The 27,864-nt window shown below is 37.3% G+C and overlaps 3 protein-coding genes across 3 annotated transcripts; all 3 read left to right on the forward strand.

The window, feature by feature from the left end:
• The first annotated feature begins 2,450 nt into the window (after positions 1-2,450).
• On the forward strand, positions 2,451-11,099 carry LOC135768484 (GTPase IMAP family member 8-like). Its single transcript, XM_073813839.1, has 6 exons — positions 2,451-2,486; positions 3,564-4,238; positions 5,668-5,709; positions 7,400-8,047; positions 9,623-10,878; positions 10,975-11,099. Exons 2-5 carry the CDS (start codon positions 3,620-3,622, stop codon positions 10,870-10,872), a joined length of 2,559 nt encoding a protein of 852 aa, XP_073669940.1. The 5' UTR covers positions 2,451-2,486; positions 3,564-3,619; the 3' UTR covers positions 10,873-10,878; positions 10,975-11,099.
• A 5,373-nt stretch (positions 11,100-16,472) lies between these two features.
• LOC135769097 (neoverrucotoxin subunit beta-like) lies at positions 16,473-22,200 on the forward strand. Its single transcript, XM_065278454.2, has 3 exons — positions 16,473-16,605; positions 17,179-17,279; positions 20,843-22,200. The coding sequence occupies exons 2-3, from the start codon at positions 17,180-17,182 to the stop codon at positions 22,198-22,200; spliced, it is 1,458 nt and encodes a 485-aa protein (XP_065134526.1). The 5' UTR covers positions 16,473-16,605; position 17,179.
• On the forward strand, positions 22,201-26,767 carry LOC141281923 (uncharacterized). Its single transcript, XM_073813840.1, has 3 exons — positions 22,201-23,517; positions 23,619-23,640; positions 24,037-26,767. Exons 1-3 carry the CDS (start codon positions 22,201-22,203, stop codon positions 24,804-24,806), a joined length of 2,109 nt encoding a protein of 702 aa, XP_073669941.1. The 3' UTR covers positions 24,807-26,767.
• Positions 26,768-27,864: the final 1,097 nt, after the last annotated feature.

The following is a 27,864-nucleotide window of genomic DNA, read 5'->3' on the forward strand; positions in this document are numbered from 1 at the left end:
TGCTATATAAACACTCTCTCATATGAACATGGAGCTGTATTTGAGGATAGATGTGCTGATATATTTACACACTGTTGAAGTCTCTGGATTGTAATCTTCTGTTTAATAAACTACAGCACAGGAATAAATCTGACTGACTGTTTGAAATGAAACACAAACTCTTGAGGTGAAATGAGTGATGTTAAAGTTTGAGTTTTATTGTCTGATCTGTGTCACACTCGTTCATTATAAATCAGATTGTTGCTGTTTGTTGGATCAGTGTGTATTGCCTTGAAGTCTTCAGAAAACCCTAAACTCCAGCTGGTTTAGAGTCAGATTTCTTCTGGATGAGACCAAGTTAATGTATAATGAGTACTTGAATGATTCAAAGGTGTTTTAATTTCATTATAAAGAAAAGACATAAAAAAGAAGGTATAGAAATATGAAAAAAAAATAAAAAAAACAGGAGAATAATAAAATTAGCAGGGCTGTAACCACAATAGACAATGGAAAGATATGCCCACCCCCGCCCAATATTTAATGTTTTTATATATATACATAGCCTGAATGTTTTGGTCCCCCCAATATTCAAGATGTGGTTACGGCCTTGGATGTTAGTGCAAATAATGTGTTGTAGCAGGATTAAATATGTATTATTGTAATATTAATTATTTAACAATTAATTATTGTAGATTTATAATCAGACCGGATATGAAAATTAAAATTCTGTCATCATTTACTCACCCTTAAGTTGTTTTAAAGCTGTATAAATATATTTATTCTGCTGAACACAAAGGAAGATATTTTGAGCAATGTTTGTAACCAGACTGTTTTTGAGCACTATTAACTTACTATGATAATATTTTTTATTTCCTACTATGGAAGTCAATGTTAGTCCTGATTCCTCCTTGATTACAAAATATCTTCCTTTGAGTTTAGCAAAACAAAGAAATATATGTAGCCTATACAGGTTTAAAACAACCTGAGGGTGAGTAAATGTTGAGAGAATTTTACTTTTTGGGTGCAGTATCTTTTTAACAGTCTGATAATCCTACAATAATGCATTGTTAAATAATAATTATTATAATAATAAATAGTAATGTGACTTAATATAATCTTTTAGTATATGTTAAACAGGTAAATCCCTGCGTGTCACTGTCTCTTAACTGTTGTCTTATCTGTTATTTACTTTCTGCAATACTAACCCTGCAGTTTAACTCGTTACCTGCTCTTCTATTGAGATGTGACAATGAAAATATCTGAAGAGTAGTTGGTGTGAACAACACTGAGTTTAATAAAGGTTTAACGTGTAGTTCTGTTCAGCTGATAGGTTAATAGTTTGATGTGTGTTATATATGGTGAATGTTTATTAATCGTCCACACGGAGGCGCAGGTGAGTAACTCTGTTCTCTCTCTCATAAGTTTCGGTTTCGGTTTGTAGAGCAGCTGATCAAATCAAAATGGCGCAGAGTTTAAGTAAGAAATGAGTTCACCAGATTTGGTGTGTTAAAACTAACCATTACTAACTTAACCCTTTACTAACATTACCCTTTCTTCAGTCATCATTAATAGTGAATGCATCTCATACTGTCTTTATATAATGAAATAGTATTTTAGTGAAGTTATTTGTGCTTGAAGTGGAAAAGTGCATGAATACAGGACACACAAGTGACGAAAACATTCACTTTAAAAACTTTAAAAACACACTCGCATGTCTTTCACTGTGTGTATTTTCATCATCAGTTATTAGTGGTGCTTGCATTCATGCAAAACATCACTATTGTTTATTTTCTATTGTTTTGGTCTTTTTGTAAGGGATAATGTAGAGGCAGCCGGTAGTTATTGGGAAATAAGCCCCGACAGTGTGATCAGGACCCGACGCGAAGCGGAGGGTCTTGTATCACACTGAAGGGGCTTATTTCCCAATAACTACCGGCTGCCTCTACATTATCCCGCTTATTACACGGCTACTTGCCACATAAGAAAAAAAACTGGACATGAATATGAATTTGAAACATTTTATTGGCATATTTGTTTTAAATTAAAATTTTTATCCTTCCGCGAAACTTTGCACAGATGCATAAAATGATCGTAATACCTTATTAAGATCCTCTGCTTCATACTTGTCTCCATTTTTTTCTCTTTTAGCCAGTCTTTGAGAAGTTTTAATGCCCATTCTGTATTTTTTTGTGTGTTGGCTTAGCTGTCATGCTCTATTTTGTCAAGTTCAGTCTCAGTAAGCTGTCTGTCTCTCTTGTCGTGGTTGTCGAGTGTTTGTCACAAGATGGCGCCAAACAGACAGTAATCTTTATTGATCTTTATTGGCGCGGAGCGATTTTACTCGTGCAAGTAGTCCGGCTATGCGTTATTATTTTGGAGCGGTTATTATTTGAAAAGAACGAACCTGCAAATGTCTCAACTGACCAATCAGAATCAAGCATTCCAGAGAGCCGTGTAATAAACAGATTTAACAGCCATAAGTTCGACTTTAAAGGAAGTGAAAGAAAGTGAGTGTCACTATCTCTGCTGATTATCAGATTATTGATCACGTGTGGTTTCAGACTCTTGATTAGTGTTTCTCTCAGTTGATCTCTTATAGTTTTTAGAAACAACATTTGAGTTCAGTTTAAAGAAATATTTCTTTGAAGTGTATTACCACAAATGTCACGATTCGATAAATAAACTACTGATTTGATTACGTATTGATTGTTTATGATATGCATTGATATACATGTTAATTTTTTCTTGAGGAAAAATATTTTTCATCTAATGTAATCTCTAAGAAACCCTATTAACTTTATTGTTAAAGGTTCAAATTCACAGCTGACTTACATTATAGATATAGAAATACATAATAAAGCATTTTTAAAACGATGACATTATACAATTTTACTAATTATAATAATATAATAAATATATAATGCATTTTTGCAAACTATGGTGATTGAATGCAAGGATTTTTTGAAGTAAATGAAACTTTTAATGTTTACAGTCAGTTTTATTGAAGTCGTCCTGCAGCTGAAACATTGATCAAGACTGCACTATTATCTTCATTCATGTTCATTTAATAAACACCAAGAGACCAATTTATAAAAAAATTACAGATTTGAAAGCTGTTTCTTATCAAAAGTAAATCACTGTGTGTTGTAAGTGTCCTTTATACTCTGTAAATAAATCTCATGCTGAATGTGACATTTATGAGACATTGTTTATTCAGATAATATCAAATATTCTTCAGTGTTTTATAGCTGAGGTCCATACACATCATGTTTTGTTCAACTAACAGTTTGTGTTTTGCAGGGAGAAGAGCGAGTTTGAATGAACCTTATAATTGTATGTCAGGTTTATATGCTGCATGAAATTTGACATCACATATTTATTATAATATAATAATCAAAATATTTTAAAATACAGTTTGGTGGCCAATAAAAAATATTTATAGCAGTAACATTCACTTGCCATTGTCGGCGAAAGCTCATTTTTGAACTATGACTGTAATACATACTGTATGTTTGTGTTTATTTATGATAAACCTAAACTCATAAAGTTACGTTAATACACAAATGTGTGATTCTTCATTGCAGTTAGGATTCTTCTGCTGGGTAAAGATGTGTCAACAAACAGTCGAGTGGGAAACTTCATGTTGGGAAGATCAGCGTTTGATAGTGAAGCTCCTCCAGATGATCATCAGATTGAGAGAGTCAGAGGAAAAGACATGATGATCATCAACTGTCCTCATCTGCTCCAGCTGAACCTCTCATATCATCAGATCATACAGACAGTGAGAGAGTGTGTGGATCTGTCTCATCCAGGACCTCATCTCATCCTTCTCATACTACAACATCATGACTTCAGTGAGGACGACAAACAGAGAGTCAAGTTTGTGCTGAAGTGCTTCAGTGATCAAGCGATGAAACACACAATACTGCTGACCACTGGTGAAGATAAACCAACAGCTGTCATTCATGAGTTAACTACAGAGTGTGGAGGACATCTTCATCTGGACAGTGACACTGAGGGATGGTCCTCTAAAATATCCCACAGCCTGGAGAAGATAGTCAAAGAACACCATGATGAATATCTCAGATGTAAGAAAGTTGATGATACAGAAGAAGGATCATCGGTGGATGAAGAGTCGAGCAGATCATTCAGATCAGAGGAAGAATCTGATGTAGAGGAAGAAAAACACAGAGACACTCAGACAGAGAAAAAGGAAACAAAAAGTCGTCTACGCAATTTACCGATATTAAGGCGCTACTGTAAGTTATTTTTATGTTTCCAACAACATTACTGTACTTACTGTACCAGGATATTAAATATCAGACACAGATACAACAGCTGAAGTCAAGGGTGAGGATCAGGATAGAAACTTAGTTTTCTTTTTACAATAATGATTATAATATTTAACCATTTTATTTTGTGTACGAGCTATTTAAAGGGGGTATTAATGTGTAAATAACCAGATCATTTGTACAGTATCATACAGGGCTCCTTAATCAGCAGCCTATGGGCCAAACCTGTTCCCTTAGTCATTTTTTGTTATACTGTAGCTCGAGTGTAGGCATGGGCCGGTCTGAGATTTTGGCGGAATGATAACCTTAAGCAAAAATACCAAAGTTTCAAAGTATTGCGTTTTTGCCATTGCAACACTAAAATGTGTTATTTTCAGACGCAGGCTATACAAACAACAACTTTTAACTGGACACAATACATTTTATGTTTAAGCAACACATAGCATGTATGCTGGGTGAAAATAAAGCCTTTAAATTATAATTTTCTTTCAAAAAAAAATGTTTTGTAATATATATTAAATGTAAATTACATGACTATTGATTTAATTAATTTTGTGTAAACCCAGCTCATACTTTGGAAACGGTATTACAGAAAATGTTTTTGGTTTTGAAACCTTGACTCTTTAAAACCTCAGTATACCTTGAAACCGGTAACCGGCCCAGTTTTACTTACCGCCTGCGACTCATGACCCGGTTGGGACCGCCCCATTTCAACTAAATTTAACGTTAAACAAACACATGCACAACTCCGCTGCTACCCCGGATAAATAAACTATATCCATTGTTTTCATAATGCTTGGCTTACTTGGAAAGCTGAACAAGGCTTTCTTTTCCTTACATGCAAAAACACTTCTTCTTTCGTGTCATTGTTGAGTCTTGATATAAAACAAAGCTGTCGCATACACTGATGTTTGTGACTTCTACTGGAAGGCACAATGATTATGAGCCTCCCCATCTTTCTCACCCTCAATCTGATTGACGTGTTGACGTGATTTTCTGGTGGAAGTGCCCAAAAAAGGAATATGGAATCACTGATATGTAACATGTACCCATATTAAAAAAAAACTTTCTGAAACTTGTAGGAAAGAGTAAGCATTAGATAATGAAATACTCTGTCCCACACTCAACTGCTTTTTGACACTTTGCATTTGTTTAGCATAAGGATTACAAAAATCTATGCATATTTTTGTGAAAGTTTAACTTTTATTGAGTCACTGTTGCTCATGGTGCTGAATGTTGCCAGGTCTTGAAAATGAATGAAAAGTTTAGATAGTGTTGTCTCTGGCATTATGAACAGGGTTTTATGTGCAACAATCTACGAATAAAGAGTAGATACAGTTAAATATCAATAATGCATGCATACTTCTGTGATTAATCATCTGAAATATTTTTACAGGGAGTACTACAGAGCAAAGTCCAGATCATGATCGACAAAACAGTAAGTTACTGCCAATAAATGCAAGTTTCCAGGTAATTCAATGAAGTTTAATTCATTTCATTCAGATGAATGTAATATAGTTCATTTTAGTCAGTCACTTCAACATCACATCATTGACCGACGTATTGGGAACTCACTTAGAGGGACCAATCCACTTCGAGTTTATCTTAAAGAGCCAATGAATTTTGGCATGCATTGTTTGCATCTGCTGATGCCACCCCACCATGCAGTTATAAATAGACAGCAGATGAACTGCATCATTAGCTTTATCGCTTCGTAGCAGAGCACACTAACTGGTTCACTAGAAGCGTAGCTTACTGGGAGCTTGCTGTGGAAACATTGACATTAAGGCATCACAGTGCCCCACAGAGGAACGTGTACAGTCAGTACTGAACTGCTTGAGTTCATGGTCATCTCGCAAATTGCCTGCCATCTCCTCCTGTGGAGTCCGAAGCATCTGAGGTCGCTTTGTTGTTCTCATCCTGGGCATGTTCAACCGTGCGACCGACAAGCTGTCACAGGCAGCACGTTTGGGAGAATGGTGGAGACGGTTCAGTGTGACTCAGGTCCCAATGAGCCTACTTGCACAGACACTGTGCAAAGTCAAGGAAAATGTGGATGGCACCTAATTGGCCCAACAAGACGTGGTCCCCAGAACTTGTTCTCCTTGTGACAGCCTCTCCCTGGCAGATTCCCCTGGGGAATAGCCTTTCTCAGGAACAGGGCACCATATGGCACCCACCGGATCTGTGGAAACTCCAGTTGGTCCTTGGATGGGATGCAGAAGTTCTAAAGTGGCTTACCCCAGTAGGTAGTGCACACAATCACTTCGGCACGAGCACCTTCTGCGAGACAACCTTAAGCCATAAAGTGGAACCTGACTCCAGTGTAATACTGAGACTCTGGCCCGGCTACGTCACCAAGGTTCCCACCACTCCCTTCAAGGGTCAAGTGGTGAGCCTGCAAGCCCTGCCCATGGAGGAGGCAGACCAAGCCTTAGCTTTGTTGTGTCCTGTATGCGCTATGCATCTGTACATGGACCAAACATGAATCTTCAGAACCTCAGACCAGCTCGTATCTGTTATGGAGGACAGCAGAAGGGAAAAGTTGTCCCCAAGCAGAGGCTGTCACACTCGAAAGTGGACACTATATAGCATCTTCCTGGTCATTGGCTCACAGCCCCTTGCTGACAGACATCTGTAGGGCTGCAGGCTGGGCACCTTACATGTTTGTTAGGTTATAGTGTTTTTGTCGAGCCGGGTTCCTCCTGTTTTCTCGCCTCAAAGTAGAAGCACTGAGAGCCCCGGCTCATGTGTTGGCTGGCAGCGCCAGTATGGCGTTACATTAGTGCCAAAACTCCTGTATTGTAGAATTTGGTACTTCGGAAGGGGCAGCATCCGTGGCACTTTGGTAGGATTCGCAATACGTCTGTCATTGACATTACCGGCTGAAAGGGAATGTTTCGGTTGTGTATGTAACCCTTGTTCCCTGAAGGAAGGAAAAGGAGACGTCACAGCCGGGTTCTCATAGGCTCGGCTCCTCAGCGATAAACCTAATGATGCAGTTCACCTGCTGCCTATGTATTGGCTCTTGTTGATACAATCAAAGTGGGTTGGGCCCTCTGAGTGAGTTCCCAAAACATCGATCATCAAGGAGTTACATACGTAACCAAGATGTTTTGTTGTTAAAGGAGGTGTACCAGTCATCAGCAAAGAGAAGCTGAATTTGGTGCTGTGTGGAAGTGATGAATCACTGAAGACCTTTGTATTAGAACTTATAAGAGAAAAAAGCAAAAGTCTTTCTGTTTCACATGAGAGAGAGCTGGAGGTGTGTGGACGTCTGATCAATCTGATGGAGCTTCCAGCTCTGACTCAACTCTCTGAAGATGAAGTGATGCTTCAGACTCATCACTGTTTGTCTCTGTGTGATCCTGGAGTTCATGTGTTTCTCCTCATTCTTCCAAATGCTCCACTCACTGATGAAGATAAAGCAGAAATGAAGAAGATCCACAGAGTATTCAGCTCAAGAATCAACAAACATCTCATCACTGTCATAATTAAGATTAAGCGTAAATGGTTAAGTAAAATCAGTATGTTCCCTTCTTCAGCTACTCAAACAGTATCTCAAGAGTTTGAAGGTCATCATTTTGTTTTAGAGAATAAGTCTCAGATACCATCACTTCTTCAGGATGTGGAGCGTACGGTCCAGGAGAACAGCGGAGGATCTTACACAACCTTCATGTTTCTGCAGGCTCAAATAGAAGTGGAGAGAAACAAACACAGAGATGAAATAGAGGAACTGAGAAAAACTGTCATGAGAACACAGAGAACAGCAGCAGGTATGACTTCATGAAAGTGTTGATGTTTGTTATTGGAAGTTTCACACTGATAGCAGAATTACTTCAGTGTCGTTTTCCTCGATATATTATACTTGTAAACCTAAATAAGTTGACATATTAGTTCTGTATGTGGCTGATGTGTGGTTAAATGATCCAAAATAGACACCGCAAGCGTGGTGGTGCCAGACCAAGCGTCTATTATAATGTCTCAAAAGAGTGAGTTAATGACATGAAGCGTCAAGTCCAGGATACCCTCCCTATCCTATGGTATATACTGTACAAAGACATAAGCTACCGGTGCTTGTAAGCACCTCTCTATCAAGCACGCTCCAGTTAGGAACTGAAGGGCAGTGAAATAACAGATATGGTGGCACTTTATGACAAATACGTCAACACATCTCGTTCATTATATCACAATATCTGTGCTTTACAGTATTTCCTGCCACATTGCTCGGTTAATCAATACAATGGATTGACAGGTTTAACACAGGTTAAAGTTTTAATCTAAGATTTGTTCATCTGTGTTTAAGTTTAAGTGGGGCTGGGGCAACACAATTAGAATTAAAATTGAACTGAGATCAACAAACCATAGATTATCTTTAAACTCTGATTAATTAAATCCGTGTTGGTGCAACCCATCCTAAGGGTAAAAAACTTTATTCACTTCATGTTAATCTTACGAAAACAAACATTTCTGTGAGCTGTAGTTTTGCCGAGTCAACATCAAATACTTCAATTAAAACACACTTACAGGCTGTGAATCAGAAGCACAAAGTTGTAAAGTTTTATTTTCCATCATCCTCCTCACACTCTCACCTGAACTGTGTTTGTTATTACTCTCACCAGCCATCAATCATCATCATGTCTATATATACTCAGTATGTTTTCCCCATTGTTGTCCGTTATTATCAAATGTTATGTGTGTGTTTGGATAACCTGTTTTCCTGTTTATTGTTTTATAATTAAAGTTTATTCTTTTATTTCATATGTCATCTCTTATTCATCCTCCACCACTATACCGTAACATAAATAACCCACTATATAAAAAAGATTGTGCTTGAAGGGGTCTGTGATTGGATGAAAGGTGTCTGCTTGTGGCGCCGCAAAAACTCAAAGGTGAATGACATCAAAGTATCGTGAGAGCATTTCAATAGCAGTCTCCTCTGATTTTTCGAATCTCTTGATCCTTGTGGCGCCACATGAAGTCAAACAAGCCTGTTGTATCAGTCACTGTTACAGTAGCTAATACAGCACAGTTGGCAACCCTAGATATAACACACATCACAATTCTCATCTATCCTCCCAAAAAACAAAAGCACCACTCTTCTGCACAATAGTCATTCAAAAATATTGTAAACTCTTTTTTTATAAAAGATTAACACAACTGAAACACATGTGTTCCTTCACATAACTATTACAAATGTCTTTACAACAGAAGCAAACTGTTGGTATAAACTATCATATCAGTTTTGTGATGCAAAGTAGTGCATTTACATCCATGTGATGCAGTGGAGAAAACTTGTTTATATCAGACAGAAAGCTTTAGTTTGACTTTGCTTTTCTTGCTGTCAGCAGGTGTATCACACAGTGAAGATGATGATCTGAGGATTGTGTTGTTGGGAAAGACTGGTGTTGGGAAAAGTGCCACAGGAAACACAATACTGAGAAGAGATGCTTTTAAATCATTACTTACAGCAGGTTCAGTGACCAGACAGTGTCAGAAAGAAACATCTGAAATCAAGAGAAGAAAGATCACTGTCATTGATACTCCAGGACTGTTTGATACCGAAGTTGATAATGTTGACAGCAGGAAGGAGATTGTAAAGTGCATCTCAATGGCAGCTCCTGGACCACACGCGTTTCTTCTGGTGCTTCAACTGGGACGATTCACTCAAGAGGAGAAAGATGCGGTGAAGATGATCCAGGAGAGTTTCGGAGAAAAATCCAGTATGTACACAATGCTATTGTTCACCAGAGGAGATGATCTTAAAGGAACAACCATTGAGGACTTTCTTAAAAGTAATGATAGCTTACAGACCATCATCAGACAGTGTGGAAACAGATATCAAGTGTTCAATAACAATGAGACTAAAGATCATACACAAGTTAATGACCTGATAGACAAGATCGGCTGTATGATGGCAGTAAATGGAGGCAGTTACTACAGCAATGAGATGTTCCAGCTGGTGGAGAAGAACATTAGAGAGGAACAAGAGAGAATAATGAAAGAGAAAGAAGAAGAGATCAAGAGAAGAGAGGAAGATCTAAAAGCCAAATATGAAGCAGAATCAGAAAAACTAAAGAAAGAGAATGAGAGAGAAAGAGAAGAGATGCAGAATGAACTGCGAAGAAGAGAAGAAGAGTTTAAGATGAGAAAAGAGGAGATCAAGAAAGAAACTGACGAGAATCTACAAAAAGAGCTGCAGAGTAAACTGAGCGAGCAGCAAAAAGAATTTGAAGAAGAGATCAAAAGGAAAGAAAAGACTTTACATGAACAACAAGTCAACTTTATTAAATACCTGGAGGAGAAACATGAGAGAGACAAACAAAATCTCCAAAAGAGAATTCAAAGAGAAACAAGAGAACAAGCAGAACGTGAATATCTTCAAAAACTTGATGAAGAAGTGGCTAAAGCCTTACAAAAAGCTGAAGAGAAACTCTCCAGTCGATCAAAGAGAGCTCGTGATTGGAGTCATCATGGAAGTTTTGTTGGAGGAGCTGCTGGAGGTTTTTATGGTACAGGTGAAGATCTCGTTCACTGGATTATCAGCAAATGTTTAAATCGTCATGATCATCAGAACATAGAGCAGAATCCTGTAGTGTGAGTTTAGGTAAGTAAGCAGATTAAAATATCTATACACATACAGTAATGATACACACAAAACCTTTATAATGCTAATTAAACTCTTTTTGATTCTTCTTTACAGATATCAGAGAAACCACTACTTGATGTCTGCAAAAATGTTTTGGTTACGTATGTAACCCTCGTTCCCTGAAGGAAGGAAATGGAGATGTCACGTCATGACCAACAAATTGGAAACTTTCTTAGAGAGACCAATATACTTTGAGAAGCTACTAAAATGCCAATGAACTTGGCATGCAGATATTTGCATCTGCCGGCACCACCCCGCCGGTTGAGTATTTAACAAGAGGCAGGTGTGGTACCAAATCAGCTATTTTTGCTGAGAAAGCTGAGCATCTAGTGCCCGGCCGGTTATCAGCAATGGAACAGCAAACTTTGGCGACTGGGGGGGAAACGCCTTTCGCAGGGGCGTGCTGCTCCACCGACACGGGGAGAGAGAGACAGTTCAAATGGTAGAACTTTTTACTGATATGCCTGCCCCTCGACCACAAAGCGGAGAAACGGCTTGTGACAAGGGAGAATCAAGACATGAAAGTACGCGTCCAATCAGGTCTTTGGCTGTAAACCAATCTTGAGGGCGAATGCATTAAAAAATACCTTTCTGTGTTATCATCCTGTTTTGCCACTAAGACCAATATCGCTGCTCGCAGTACATGTGCGTTGGCAGGTTTCACCGTGGTGAAGCAAATGCCTGAAAATTTGGGGGGGTGCCGGGCGAACTAAATCGCTTTACCGAGGTGTATCGTGCATAATAACCAATGAGACGGACGAGAAGCTGTTGCCAGGCGACCAGGGACCGCACAAGGGGAATTAAAGGCACTACCTGTGTACTAACGGTGGGACAGCCGAGCGGAGCAGAGGTGACCACTGATGTGTGCGCTGTAGCAGCACGAACATCACCATTGTGCAACACTCACCTGACTCTGCTGATGGATGACAGGGTCGTCGGGACCTCCCTCATGCAGGTCCCTCAAAACCTTGGCCGCCTCCCCACATGCCTGATACGCAGCCGCCTTGATACCGTGCTTACAGGCACATGAGGGAAGGGTTGGCCGCTCTCTCCAGGAGGAAGTGGTAGCCGGACACCATAGCGGCCCTGAGAGGGGTGAGGGCTGAAACGGCCGAAGGCAGTTGGAAAATGGGGCTTTCCATGACAGAGTCAGCTCCTCATGCACCTTGGGAAAGAACTGGAGGTGTGGGTTGAGACACCCAAGCAGCTCCTAAGTACCAGTTATCCAGGTGGGACAGTTCAGGAGGGGAGGTTTAGTCCACTCCAGCCCTACCGTCTACGTTGCCCAAGAGAGCATTGCCGGCATCTTCCAAATCCACAAGGGTCATACTCTCGAATTCCGCGTCTGCGTGCTCGAGGCCCATGAACGAGACGCAGAGATCGTAACTGTCCTTAGTGTACTCCGGTACACTAGAGCAGTGGTTCCCAAATCCAGTCCTCGGGACCCCTCTCCCAGCATGTTTTAGATGTCTCCTTATATGAAACACCTGATCCCACTCATCAGGCTAGGCTGGAAGGAGCCTGATGAGTGGAATCAGGTGTTTCATATAAGGAGACATCTAAAACATGCTGGGAGGGGGGTCCCGAGGACTGGATTTGGGAACCACTGCACTAGAGAATGGCTTCTCAAATGCAGCTGTACTCCAGGCTTTTGAAGCGAAAAAAGCTGATTTGGTATCGCACCTGCCTCTCGTTAAATACTCAACCGGCAGGGCGGCGCTGGCAGATGCAAATACTTGCATGCCGAGTTCATTGGCATTTTAGTAGCTTCTCGAAGTATATTGGTCTCTAAGCAAGTTCCCAATTTGTCGGTCACGTCGTAGTGACCGAGTGAAAGAGAACCTTACCTTCAAGTTCAGGTCATATATTTCATGTGTAACCAGATGCTCAGACAGAACTGAAGTAATTACACAGAAGTGGTTTCTCAGGTGCAAATCCAGAACAGAAAAAAATATTTGTACATTTCATACACAGGTACGAAATAAGGTAAGGTAATGTCTAATGTTTCAATCAATGAACGACCAATGTCGCACACCTGTATGTTCAGGTTAGGTGCGTTGGACATGTGGTGTATTTAATTCGTTGTCCGTGTGGTTTAGGCTATGTTGGTAAAACTACGCGCCAATTGAAAAAAAGAATTAGTGAACACAAGAGCTCTATTCGAAGAATAGACATTAACTATCCGGTTGCGGCACCCTTTATGGCCATGAGTCATGATGTCTCTTCTCTAAGTTTTTATGGGCTAGAAAAAGTGACTATGCCACCGAGAGGCAGAGACATTGACATGCTCCTACAGAGACGTGAATTATTTTGGATTTTCACTTTACAAACATTATCGCCTCTTGGTTTAAATGATGAAGCCCTTTTCAATGTGATGTTATAATCTTGAGGGAAAAAATTGTGTTTTTTAAATTGTTGATGGAGTTTTGCATTATGCTTATTTATTCTAATTCTTTATTCTAATGTACGGTTTATGATGTTTTTCTCTTGTCATTATAGACTGTTTCTGATTTGTATGATATTGAGGTTGTTGATGTGATGGAAAAAAATTGTAGACAAATTTGATTGGTCATTGAAGGTCCGATACTGTGATTAGTCGGTGACTATTGTCTGATGTGATTGGTCTATGAATTTTTAAAATACTTTGTGATACCATTATCACGTTCATATGCATGAAGAAGATCTTACGATCGAAACGTCGCAATAAATTAATTTAATATTTTGCAAGTTATTAGTATGCGGGATATCTCTTGTGTATAAATGTCTAATGTTTGAAATATTTTTATAATATTCTTAATCTCATAAAAAGGACAATAAATACATCTTTTGTTCAGTTTATTGAATCTTTTGTTTCTGTTGCATTCAAATATAAAAGATTTGATTTGTTTTAACCATATGTTAACTTCAAAGGAGCAGCTTGTGCGTTGTTCGCTGCTTGGTATAACAGCTCTGAGTGTTTAGTATTGAACAGTTTTGATTCTGTAATGTGAATTTGCAAAAAGTTCTAATCTAATGTATCATTCTTAAAGTCCCCTCTGGAGTCTAAATTTATCTTTAATTAATAAAATGAGATTGAAAATGAGATGAGATTTATCTGTCAAAAATACTTTGTTCATGCCTCAAGATTTGAGGTTTTAGCTCAGCTCAGTTGTAAAAAGCAGATGACACAACTTTATTTTTAAAAGACTTACCAAATGCCTTAAAAATGCCTTCTTTTTTCCCAGATGCTTCAGGGTTATACTTAAACTTAAAAAAGTGTGAGATTTTGACTATTCGTGGTAATGTACAAACATTAGTTCATAATAACCCTATTAAAAAAAGAGAGATTGCCTACCTGGGAATTAATATTTCTCAAAGTCTTACTTACAGGGTAAAAACAACTTTCAAGTGGTTATACAAAAAAAGGAAAAATTTTAAATAGTTGGTTGCAAACAAATATTTCCATTTTTGGAATAATTGTATTAACAAACATTATCTGAATTTTATGTGCAGGTCTTGTTATACTGGAAAATGTTCCATAAAAATGGAAATATTTATATCTAAATATAAGGTGTGGCTTTTCTCATCGTTTCTCAAATATATGAAACATTAGCCTTTAGTGTTTGTTGAGTGAAGAAAAGATTTATATATTTATAGAATAATACTTTATAGCTGTAACGTGGGCTGCTTACACAAAGCAAGAGAGAGATGAATCCATGTGCAAGGAGGTTTATTATAAATTCCACGTAGGCTAGCAAACACATCCAAAATAGGGCAATCCATATAAAGTAAGTTCACCATTTCGAAAGAAATACAAACGAGGAGTAATTCACAAATTAATTCGCCAACTAAGTTTTGTGTGAAATGAATGTGGTAGCTAGCTCATAGAGCTAGACTAGTATGCAGTGTTCTGGATTAGTGGGAGTGGCTTGCAGAGCTGTGCATTGTGGTGCATTGTGGGAGGTGTTGTCTTCCATAGAAATGCACCCTAAAGTCACTTTCTGTCTTTTCTCGGTCAAATAGGCACAACATTTTAAATTTATGTTACATCAAGACCACAAATATCACCCACTTTCAATAAAAATGACAGTTTTTTCCAATTGCTAACACACAATTTTGCAAACTAGTGTGGTTTTATCAAAAAACTTAACACAATTTACAAAACCTCACACCCAAATAGCAAAATACCACATATATCCTGCAAAATGAAGCACTCCAAACTAAACTACATATAACATTATCAAAATCAAACTTTGTCACAAATTGGAACACACTTCATTCATATTACCAGATTTTTGACAGTTGGGCATAATGTATAATGTTGCCAAAAATGGCGAGTATGGTGGGAGGTATTGCACGATAAATGTTTGGTAGTCAGCAAACCAGTTTTGGACTGGGGCTGCACGATGAAAGCTCACGTTGTGCCATACTACAACATACCGGTTTCTTTGGTCTGCATCATTCATACACTCTGATGGTATTAGAATGTTGTGGAGTCTTTCTAGAAATGTGAGAATATGGGCTGTGTTGTATCAAGGTTGGCATGACGGTGGAGGACACCATCCATATTGGAGATGGCAGCACACATTGTGATGTTCCCACCACGTAAGCCAGGAACATCTATAATGGCTCTGTGGCCAATGACGTACCTGTGGTCTTTTCTAGTGCTTACATCCTGATTGAAGTGTTAACAATTAACCATTCAGGTGTTTGGGGAGGTGGCACATATATTGGCCATTTAGCTTGTGTATTGTCATTTTAAATGGTAGTGTTTTAAAAAGGCAAACATGTGACTTTATGTCAGATTGTTGTGTCTTGTGCAGAGAACCGTGTTCAGTGCATTTAAAAAGTGCCATTGTGAATTGCAAAATGTGTGTAAAGCAGGAAATGTGTTTAGACTTTTGGAGACTTGAGAAGAGGTGTTGCTCTCTGTGTGTCTGTTTAAATAGTTGTGCTGTTCATGTCATTTTAGTGTGTTAGCAATTGGAAAAAACTGTAAGGTTTCTAGCGGTGAAATGTCCCAAAAGTGTTTTATTGTAAAAGGTGTGGATGGAATGGAGAAAATGTAATTGAAATATATTTTGTTTATGTTAGAAGACCTTTGACAGATCACATTGATAAAGTCACAATGTAGGGAGTTGTTTGGAATGTGAAGCAACTCAGTCTAACCAGTTTCTGTGCTATTATTTTGTCAAAATATCTTATTGTCAGAAAAGTGAAAGTTGTGTAGTAATAAATTAATATCTGTTTATTACAGTAGATCATTCAAATAAATCCCAGCATAAAAACCTGTGAACCTGTAAATGAATTAACAAATGATTATTTTATCTTTATTAAACTCACTGATTGATCAATCGATCCACTGCTCGTGAAGAGTTTAACTCAAGGCCTCATCTGATTCAGAGTCAGACCTTCAGGATTATGGCAAAATCATATGCAGGTGTTCAGCAGAGATGTTATTCATGTATTTATAATTAAATGATTTATAAGATAAGAAGCAGAAGATGACTGTTGATTTGTCTTTAACATGTCTGTGGGAGGAGTTTATCTGCAGTCAAAATGAAAGTGAAAGAGTTTAAAACAAGTTGAGACATGGATTTGTAAGAAACAAAAACAGCTGATTTACTGTTGTTATGTTTTTTTTATTTACTTATGAGTTTAACGTTAGAAGACATCTTCAGCTTCTCTGTTCTTAACTGCAGAAAGGTGAGTGAACTTATAATGTTTGTGTATATCCGGATCAAAGGTACAAAAGCTGTCGCAGGAGTGAAAACTCTTTAAAGAAGTACACCTTTGTACCATATTACAATATGAACTCTTTATGTGCAAATGTGTGCTTTTAAAAAAAAATTACAATGACAGCTGAAGCTAAAACCATTCTCTGACTGTTATTGCCACTGAAGATTATGTTCAGTACATATACAGACATTAATGAAGGAAAAACTGATTACATTTGCATTTAGTGAGGCTATGAAAGAATTAATACATGAAACAGTACAAATCTGTGAAAATTACGTTCAACCCTTCACTGCTCCACCATCAAATCATAGTGCATTATGTCTTTTTCAGTGTACACATTATTCACACCTTTTGTAGAAGGGTTTTCTGTGATGGTTGGGGTTAGGGAATGGGGCAGGTAAGGGGAATAGAATATACAGTTTGTGTGGTATAAAATGCATTACGTCTATGAAATGTCCCCACAAAACATGGAAACCAGAATGTGTGTGCGTGTGTGTGTGTGTGTGCGTTCGTGTGTGTTTTCTCCTCTCATGTGTTCAGGATGGATTCAATTGGTGTGAACACGATTGAAACAGCAGCTTTAGGGAGACCCTTTCAGTTGGGTATGCTGTATGACTACAGAAGAGATGCTCTAATACCAGGTACAAATATATGACCTCATCACACTTTATTCTCTGAGAGTGAATAATAAAATAGATAACAGATATACTATGATGTGTACTGAACCCAAGAGCAGTACATTTAATCAAATGCTATTGATCGGGTTAATTGTGACATGGGGATGTTTTCTGTCAGATTCTTTTATTTACAATCCATCCATGCTGATCAAACACATGTGACATCACACTGACACAATCAGTCATGTGATTAAAAACATCATACTCTCTTTCTTAAAGGGAAACTTTGTAGTCGAAAGTGGGTCATATTTGTAGTCGAAATGTAACATACATTTTGAATTTGGTGCCTATTTGACCGAGAAAAATGGAAAGGGATTTTAGGTCGCATTTGTATTTGTAAAACTACAACTCCTACCACAATGCACAGCTCTGCAAGCCACTCCCACTAATCCAGAAGACGGCTCAGATATGCTATTGTGTACAGAAATGCCACGTTAGTATAAGAAAGAAAATAGAAACACTCACTTTATAGTCAGACATTTGTTTATCCCTGCAGGATTTGGCTGTCACTTCCAGTTTAGGATTCTAAAATATGTATCCAGGACGCCGCTGTCCAGTACTAAGCTGGGGTGGTTGGTTCACCACACAGTTTCTATTTATTTTGAGAGTGCTTGGCCAAACGTGTAAATAATCACAAAGAAGAAAATGCCTCACCCTGCACACAAATGCGTCCACCGTACAATATGTTTAATTCACAGACGCACTTCGGCTCAGTGCCTGTGCTCGTGAGCCGTAACGCATCTGTCTACAATAATAGTCTTCATTTTGAATCATTGAAAAATTAGGGGTGCCCTGAAAGATTTTAGTAAGTTTTGTCGAAGCTCCAGTACTACTTGACGAACTGTAGTAATCTGTCTGTCACTGGGTGGATCTAGGAAAAGACAAACATATTTTAAAGGTCCTGTTCTTTCTGTGTTTTTGAAGCTTACACATGTTTCACGTGTAAAAAACGTGGTATATTTCACATAAGATACTGAATATCGCTGTTTTCACTGTTTTCAAAACAGGCTGATGTCTTCCTTGTTCTATGAAGTTCCTCCTTCAGAAATACGTAACGAGTTGTGATTGTGTAGCTTGTTTAGTGTGTTGTGATTCGATAGCAGCTTAGCTTGCCGTTAGCCAGAGCATGTGAGCGGAGCGTTGAGCGGTGTGGTAATTTTCCATCAGAGCACAGAGCGCATTTCCGAAAATTCCTCTCCGCTCGCTCAATACGCTTAGGACCGCTCAGGACCGCTCGCTCATCCCAGAATGCCCTTTGGTAATTTGCTAGTTTGAGAATCTGTAAAAACGGCTAGCAATAAGTTATGGAGTTCAAATATTGTTTTAATGAAGTCGCCAGCCTTATATATTTAAATGACAGAAACGAAACTAAGATGACAGAATAACTGTAGCGTCGTCTGCATCTAGATGCAGTTTTAAAGATTAAAATAACTTTAATCTAACTGATCAACACAAATATAAAGCGCCATAATATAACTGATTGCTTACCAACATTAAAACCACTTAAAATAAAAACCTTTATAGTTCTTTCTTTGTGTATCCACAGCGTCCGCTCCGTGGATGAGGAAGCTTCAGCCAAAAACGCCGGTGCCTTTAGTATTAACTGACTGAACACTTGACGCTGGACATTTAGATATTACATTTTTTCATGACCAGTATCTGCGTGGAACATTATAAACATGATAATCTGCCGACTCGACTGATTCAGCACGTCCTCTATTTTACTGAGAGTCCGCGTAATTAACGGCTTTTCGTTCAGTCTGCGTGAGCTATACAGTTTTGTTCTGTAATTCGTTCTCGCATAGGCTATATTTCTACATATTTTCGACCAAGTAACACTCGGGATAAAATGTAAGTTGTTATAGATAGCAAAGCTTGTTCTGAAATGATGACAAATCAGTCTGACTAAAATGATCTATCAAGATTAATTTAGTCAAAATAATGATTTATTCGTTTTCATACTATAGATACACGTTAATTTATCTACTAATATACTATTGAAAATGCCATAAATAAATATTCATGGCCTTGTGTATTGCATTCGTTTTGTACATTTACAGGTTCATAAATACTGTCTAATTTTAATTTCTTTAAGACACAGCTGTGTTCTGTATTTACTGATGCACTGTAAATTTGCACTTAAAAAGCCTTCTTGTTAAGAAATTGTTCTTCAATTTATTTTAATTTTTTCAAATAATATATTTATATGATATTATAGTTTGTTAATCTTTTTCTCTTAAGGGGAACGAATTGTTATAATATTTCGTAATTACTTATTACATTTATTATAACTTAAAATTGTGAATTAGTAAAACATGTAGATGTTGTGGAAACAAATTGTTAATTTGAATTATATCCGTATCAGTTAAACTAGGTCTAATAGCCAACACACAACTGTAGATAACTGCGATGTATCAGCTAATACTTTAATTAAATGCAATTATTCAAAAACGTCAGTACAGAAAACAATTAGGCTTACTAATTTTTTTTATGTCGGAGCGGGATCTGAGTGGGAATTGGTTTATTTGCGAGCGTGAGCGGAAAGTTAACGGAGCGCTTGCTTGGGCGGTGAGCGACTGAGTGGAGCGCTTGAACAGTAGAGCGGAATATTTAGCGGAGCGTCACACCGCTCTGCTTCGCTCACATGCTCTGCCGTTAGCTTAGCTGGCGACTAATGTATTCCTGTGGGCGGAGTTTAGTCGAAAAACTGTTCTAGTGATGTCATTAAACCAGGAAGTAGAGAGCTGTAGTCCAAACCAGCCATTCGCTGTAGGCTTTGAAAAGTGAAATCTGTTAAAGAAAATATATCACCTGACAGTGAACTTTGAGCTTTATCATTTTACAGCTATTATTTATGCTCTAACAACAACATTACACACTAACTAAATTTTTAAAAAATGGGATCAGGAAAACGTGACCTTTAAGTCCCAACATCGTATTTTATTCATAAATTAAAAGCAACATTATATAAATGAAAGAGTAAACAGTGTCTTTATTGAACTTACCCGTTTTAAGTGGAAGGTCATGTTTGTTGTTGTTGAGTGGTATGACATGAACTGTTTGCACAACTTTTACCATTTCAAAGTGCATCCACACTTTAGATTTTCTAATTCGAGTTCAGTTTAAATCCCTGCCACCACGATGCTCCTTGTCTATCACAAATCGGGAAAAATGAGACTTAAATCTGTCACAGGAGTGGTGGAATTTATTTATGTTAAAAATATTGATTAAATGCTTCTTTCTTTTGAAATCTTTATTTACAGCATTATCGTAACTAAAGACTATATATTAACCATACAAAACCAGTAGTTCTGTGTGAAATCAGACATTAAGCACCCCCATATTGCCAAAATGTAATGATCCTTATTTTATAACCGCTGTGAAGATTTGTCTGTGATCATGGTAGTCGAATCAGGCTCCGTATATCGAAGCATCAAATCTTCGACTATTCAGGTTCCCCCCTAAAAAACAAACTGAGATCATTTGAAATGAGCTGTTAAACTGTGCATGTTTTTCTACTATTACAGGAATCACATTATGGGATAAAGAGCAGCTACAGGAGAGCATTAAAGTTCGTCCTCATGTTAACATTTATTTCAACATCACAACCTCAGACTCTTTTGAGGACAAAACTAAATTACTCAACATTGATGGTGGTGTGAAACTGAGTTTTTTAGGAGGACTCATTGATGTTGGTGGAGCTGCCAAATATCTCAAAGACAATAAGAAATCCTTCAGACAACAGAGACTGACCTTATATTATCATTCAACTACTAAGTTTGAAGAACTGACCATGAATCATTTAGCTTCTGGTAATATCTCTCATAATGAGGTGTTTGATAAAGATTCAGCGACACACGTGGTGACAGCAGTGCTGTATGGAGCGGACGCCTGCTTTGTGTTTGATAGAGAAGTTTCATCAGATGAAGATAAACAGACCATAGCAGGAGAAATGAAAGCTGCTTTTGATAAACTATATGGTATTTCTGTTGGAGCAAACGTTGATGTAAGCATGACTGAAAAACAGAAAACTGAAAACAAGAAATTCACCTGTACATTTTATGGAGACTTCCAGTTACCATTTAATCCGACCTCTTTTGATGAAGCTTTGAAAGTTTTTGCTGATCTTCCGAAATTTCTGGGAGAAAATCAAGAACTTGTGGTTCCACTGAGAGTTTGGCTTTATCCTCTCGACAAACTTCACTCAAAAACTGTGAAACTTCACAAAGAGATCAGCATCAGTTTGATCACAAGCATTGAATCAGTAATGGAGAGTTTATGTATAACTGAGATGAAATGCACTGATCTCCTGACAGACTCTCCTGCACTGACTTTTGCTGCTTTCCTTGATAAAATCCAGCGCATGAAGAAAAACTGTGATAACTACAAATTGAGTCTCATGAAGAAACTCGGCTCTCTGTTACCAAACATCTATGGTGACTTAATAAAAGACACAGCACTGATTGATCTTCTGAAAGATCACGAGAAATCTCCATTCAGAGTACTTGAGCTGACAGAATGGCTGAGAGAGAGACAGAAAGAGTCTGATGTCATTAAAACACTGCTTCAACAACTCAATGAATCTGGTGTAAAGGTCGAAGATAACATAGATAAAATTCTGATGAATCTTAAAGTGGAGAATGTGATCAGCTACACATTTACATCATTGGACTGGACCGATGAGGTTCTTACTAAACAAGAGGACTACCTGAGATCTTCAACAATGAACAACGATGATGAGAATTCACCTAGACCTGAATTCAAGACAAAGTCTTGGATCACAGCTGACATCAAAAATATAATGAGAAACAACCTGAAGATATTTAAAAACCTAATGGATTCAAAGGAGCGTAAACCAGCTGAGTTTATTGTCACATCAAAATAAATGAAGAATCATCCTGGTTCCTGCGTTCTTTTGTATGAAGATGGACGTGATAAAGCTGTTTGTTTTACCCCTCCATTAAAACCAGCTCATCCAATCACAGCAGAGGTCAAAGGTGACAGTGTGGTCCTGAAGGTTCCTTCATCATGTCCTAATACAGTAGAGCTCAGATTACTGTACAGAATAATGAATGAGACTGACTGGAGATCTCAATCTGTACTGAAGGATCAGGAGACTGTTACTCTGACTGATCTGAGATCAGACACTAAATATGAGGTTAAATGTGCAGCAGTGGGAAAACTCAACTACACTGTTGAATCTGATGTAATTCACATCAAAGTCACAGACAAAAAGCTCATGGAAGCAACAGATTCTGTTATTCAAAATCTGTGTTTGACTGAAAACAAATGCAGTAAACTTTTGGAAGAATCCAGGACAACAACATTTAATGCATTTCACAAGAAAATTCAACATATGAAACAAAACTGTGAAACCTACAGACAAGAGTTCAGCGACAGGATTCAGTCAGTTCAAGTGTGTGAAGAACGGACGTGTACTTTGAGTGATATTTTAAAAGCTCGTGAGGAATCTCCATTTAAAGAGCAAGATCTGTTCAAGTGGATCACAGAGAAAGAAGAAGAATTAAATACAGTTGGTGAGTTTCTTCAACAGTGTCTGGACTTTGGAGCTGAAGCGAGTAAACGTTTGGAGACAGTTTTGTCAGATATTAAGGTGAAGAACATGGTTTGCTACACATTCACTTCTCTTGAACAGCAGGATTCGCTGCTTTCTGGACAAGACAATTACCTGAAATCTCAAAAACTGAGGATGAATTTAAACAAGACGCTTTGTGAATGGACTGGAACATGGCTCACTGGAAAGATCAGGAAGAAAATGAGAGAACATTTAAAATTTTTCAAAGAGCTGATGATGTCACATGACACTGAATCCACAAAATTTATGATTTTCTCCAAAGACCACCAAAATCATCCTGGTTCCTGTGTTCTTCTGTATGAAGATGGATGTGATGAAGCTGTTTGCCTTACTCCTCCATTAAAACCAGCTCATCCAATCACAGCAGGGGTCAAAGGTGACAGTGTGGTCCTGAAGGTTCCTTCATCATGTCCTAATACAGTAGAGCTCAGATTAATGTACAAAATAATGAACGAGCCCGACTGGAGATCTCAATCGGTACTGAAGGATCAGGAGACTGTTACTTTGACTGATCTGAGATCAGATACTCAATATGAGATTAAATGTGCAGCAGTGGGGAAGCTCAACTACACTGTGGACAGTGATGTCATAAGAGTCAAAACTGAGGTAAGATGCATCATTTGTACACATCATCACCTAAAGATAAGTTATTCTAAGATATGAATAATTCCAGGATGTTAATCACTTTCAAATCTTTCCTTCTTTAGGGATGTCCAACGATGAGAACAGGTAAGAAAAAATCATATTTGTACAAATTATTATTTGTTATGACATGTGTGTTTTTAGAGAGAAAGTTACATCAAATTTCTTGTTTAAAACATCTTTTTAATAGCTGTCTTATAAAGCCATTATTCAGCTGCAACTCAAATGTAAAATCCTGCAGCTGTATGTAGATAAATGTAACTGACATGAGAAGACTGATCTGTGTGCAGTTCATATCTTGGACTCAATTGAGAGTGAACAGAAGTGAAAATTAAACATAACATCTAATTGTAATAACATTTGAAATTATTTACACTTTTGCAAATAGTTTAAATTAAATTACAGGTGACCGCTTTATACTTTTTATGAATGTTTTTTATGTTTTATACTGAATGTTACATGATTCTTTCTTACCACTTTCAGGTGATGGTCACAATTCATCAGACTGTTTGAGAATTGTTTTGCTCGGGAAGTCAGGAAGTGGAAAGAGTGCAACAGGAAACACAATACTGGGAAGAAAAGAGTTTCAGAGTATATTTGGAGTAGAATCAGTGACGACAGTTTGTAAGCGAGGAGATTGTGAAGTTGATGGTCGATCAGTAGCTGTTGTTAATACTCCAGGTCTGTTTCATTCAAGAATGTCAAATGAAGAATTACAAGAAGAAATCATAAAATGTGTTTCACTGTCAGCTCCTGGACCTCACGCCTTCATCATTGTGTTGAGTTTGGGTAGATTCACTCAGGAGGAGTCAGAGACTGTAGATCTAATGAAAAAGATCTTTGGTCCTAAAGTTATACAGTTCAGCATCATTCTGTTCACAAGAGGAGATGATCTTGAGGATCATTCTATAGAGGATTATGTGAAGAACCACTGTGCTGGACTGAAGAAACTGATCAGAGACTGTGGAGACAGATACCTGGCCTTTAATAACAGAGAAACACAAGACAGAACTCAAGTGACTAAACTGATAAAAATGATAGAAGAGATGAAAACAAATCAGGGCAGATGTTTCACTAACAGCATGTTTGAGGAAGCAGAGATGAGCATTCAAAAGAGAATAGAGAAAATACTGAAAGAAAAAGAGAGAGAAATTCAAGCACAAATGGAGAAATTTCAAGTCAAATATGAAACAGAAATGGAAAACATGAAGAAGAGATTAGACAAAGAGCTAGGCAGAAGAGAAAAAAAATAAACTGGGAATTACAGTTTTTTTCAACTGCTTACACACATTTACCAAAGTTTTCCTCTTTTTTTTCAAAACTTAACACACAAATTCAAGAATTGCACACCCAAGATGCTAAATGCCTCATGTCTCTTTCAAAATGAAACACCACAGTCAAAATATCACAAACATATTTCAAAAGCAAACATTTGTCTTACATTGTAAACACCTTTACCCTAAAGTTATATTTATGAATTTGTGATATAAACACTGTTTTTCAAAACCCATAGCTCTTTTTTCTAAAAGCTTGCATATACATGATTGAATGTAATTGGGAGAGAGCTGTAGAATATATACAGTATACTCTATAGAAACAAACGGTGCTATATAGCACCAAAAGGGGTTCTTTGCTCGTAATCAGAACCGTTATTACAGTTTTTTACGATTGCTATGACAGATTTTTCAATACTTTTAACAAGTTTCCAAAACTCTTAACACAGTTAGCACTACATCCGCCTGTGTATGCTATACTATTAACACTTTTCTTGCTGCTTTAACACAAAATTCATATAATTAACACAAATTTAAAATGCTTGAGCTTCTTTTACATACAAGCTCAAACAAGACCAAAACAATAGATTTTTAATGTCAAATTTACGAATGCTTTCACACAGCATGTCAAAACAGATAACATCATGTGCTAAACCTCACTTATAGTCAAAGTAAACAGCTGTTTATATCATGAATTGAAACATAAATATATACTCTGTATTTTATTCCATTGGCATAGAAAAACAACTTATTGTACCAATGCAAATATAAATCACAGCTGATTCCCACCTAGGAAACACACTCAGGTTCTTTCAATTGCATGACCATATGGTATACAATAGAGTAAAGGAGAACCTCTTTAGGTCGATCTTGTGTGGAAAGGGAACAATATGAGCGACACAAAAAATAAGATATATGTCTGCAAGAGTCAGCGGAAGACCACCAGGACAAGGGAGAGGTTTTCCTCCAGTCCCACCTGGATGCAATAGATGGTGCATTCATCACACCTGAACACTGTCAGGGGTGGAAAAGACATGGCAAAGATTCCCCACAAGATGCCTTGACAGAGAAGACATCAGGTGTGATGTGAATGAGAACATGTGGCCAAATAGAAACGCAATAGATTAGATGATGGGATTTTCATTTTTACTTTATTTTTCAGTGGCATTTTCTGTTTGTATTTGTTGTCTCTTCATATTCTGCACCGCTGTTGAGTTTCTCCAAGGTGATTTTTGCCTGTCATTCTTCTTTCTGACTTTTACAGGAGCAATATCATTGATTGCACTCTTAATGCTTGGAAAATGTAACTAACTAAGTATTGTCCACCTCTGCTATCAAGTCAACTAAATTCAATTTAAGATGATGATAGTCAGCAATTTTGTTGAATGTTTGCCACTCAACAGGGCGAGCTCCTGCGTGGTCAGTGACGTCAATGCATACCCTTTATAAGGATAACCCCTAACTCAAAACTTATGTGAATGCCAACAGAAACAATCAGTCATGTCAGAGAATGTTGATGCATGTGTTAATGAAACAAGACAAAGTAATGTTTGAATTTTCTTTTTTAATATTCTTAATCTCACAAATCTCTTGTTCATGTATTTATCTTGTTCTCTTCTTTATTATTTAGAGTTTATTGTAGCTCGTGTTTTTGTTGCATATAAATACAAAAGAATGATCATTTTGTTTCTGTGTTTTAATCGTAAATTAACTTTACAGTATACAGCTTGTGTATTGTTGGCTGCTTGGTAACAGATGTATTGAGTATTGAAAATGATAGATTCCCTAACTATAAGAAAGATATGAATCCTAAACCACATTTAAGATTTCTGTAATGTGAATTTGCTAAATGTCCTCATTATACAAATCTTAAAATCTCACTAGAGTCTATAGTTTATATCCCTCATCTTTATCATTAAAATGACAACGTGAACAATTTCTTCCTGCCTACAGATTTCAGTTTTTAGCTCAGCTCATTTTCCTAACTCTGTTAACAGATGTTTATTTTCTTTGATATATTGATCTCTCCTACTATTGAAATTAGATCTGTGTCTGTCAAAAAGAGATGCTTAAATGAGAAGACCACTCAGAACATTTATGAAGGCTATATCTTTAACATCAAGCATAATAATGTCTTTAAGATATAGCTACACCATCATTCAAGGCTTTGTATGAAATATGCTGATTTATCCCATTAGAATGCATGCATGTGAATCAATAAACTTGATGTATCTAATTATATTGTGTAATATTACAGTGGATTGTTGCACAGTTCGCAGTGGAACTAATTTTTGAAACTGGCTTATTTTACTTGTTAATTCTGAACAGTTTATGAATGATTTTAACACTATGGTGAATTATATGGTATTAAATAATTAGTCGTGGGACACATCTGATATTTAAATCTTTGTAATACTGCACTCTGGCATTTGTGTACAATTATTGTATTGATAATGATGTGTTTTCATCTTTGTCCTCTAGATGTCAGTGTCGCGTGTGTTTGTCAGCTTCACCTGCTGCGTGTTTGAGCTTCATTTAGCGGAAGTGTTCGTGTCGGGTTTAGTGTAAATGAATACAGTGACTAAACTTTCTACTGCGCTCTAATGTCTTCATCTACAGATGAAAAACACTAGTGATGGCGAAGTGAAGCTTTCTTGAAGCAGTGAAGCTTTCAACCCAATTGTATCGGAAAAAGGTTCATTACTCGAAGCTTTTCAAATCAGAGCTCAATGAGGACCTCTGCTGGTGAAAGTGCTGTTTCACAACATGTTCCACAACCAAACAACGTATTAATTTAAATATAAAAGGAAAACTTAATGGATTGACAAATTAAGGATAGATTCGTAAATAAATGTTACAATATATTAAATACATGACCAAAGCATGTTCCATTTCATGCGAATGGTACTCCAAACAAAAATAACAAATTAAGGATAGAACTTGTCTCAAAAGTATAAAGTGTGAACCAATTAAAAATTATATCATGGTTTTAAGTGGTGCAGAAAATTCTTTTTTACTACTATATATATATATATAT

The sequence above is a fragment of the Paramisgurnus dabryanus genome, chromosome 3 (genome assembly GCF_030506205.2).
Source record: "Paramisgurnus dabryanus chromosome 3, PD_genome_1.1, whole genome shotgun sequence".
NCBI classification, from domain to species: Eukaryota; Metazoa; Chordata; class Actinopteri; order Cypriniformes; family Cobitidae; genus Paramisgurnus; species Paramisgurnus dabryanus.

Bases quoted from the DNA above. Each gene is read 5' to 3' on its own strand.
- LOC135768484 (XM_073813839.1), top strand. From the start codon at position 3,620: ATGTTGGGAAGATCAGCGTTTGATAGTGAAGCTCCTCCAGATGATCAT. The intron at 4,239-5,667 runs GTAAGTTATTTT...ATATTTTTACAG, and splicing joins ACCGATATTAAGGCGCTACT to GGAGTACTACAGAGCAAAGT. The intron at 8,048-9,622 runs GTATGACTTCAT...TGCTGTCAGCAG, and splicing joins AACACAGAGAACAGCAGCAG to GTGTATCACACAGTGAAGAT.
- LOC135769097 (XM_065278454.2), top strand. From the start codon at position 17,180: ATGGATTCAATTGGTGTGAACACGATTGAAACAGCAGCTTTAGGGAGA. The intron at 17,280-20,842 runs GTACAAATATAT...CTACTATTACAG, and splicing joins AAGAGATGCTCTAATACCAG to GAATCACATTATGGGATAAA.
- LOC141281923 (XM_073813840.1), top strand. From the start codon at position 22,201: ATGAAGAATCATCCTGGTTCCTGCGTTCTTTTGTATGAAGATGGACGT. The intron at 23,518-23,618 runs GTAAGATGCATC...TTCCTTCTTTAG, and splicing joins TCATAAGAGTCAAAACTGAG to GGATGTCCAACGATGAGAAC. The intron at 23,641-24,036 runs GTAAGAAAAAAT...TACCACTTTCAG, and splicing joins ATGTCCAACGATGAGAACAG to GTGATGGTCACAATTCATCA.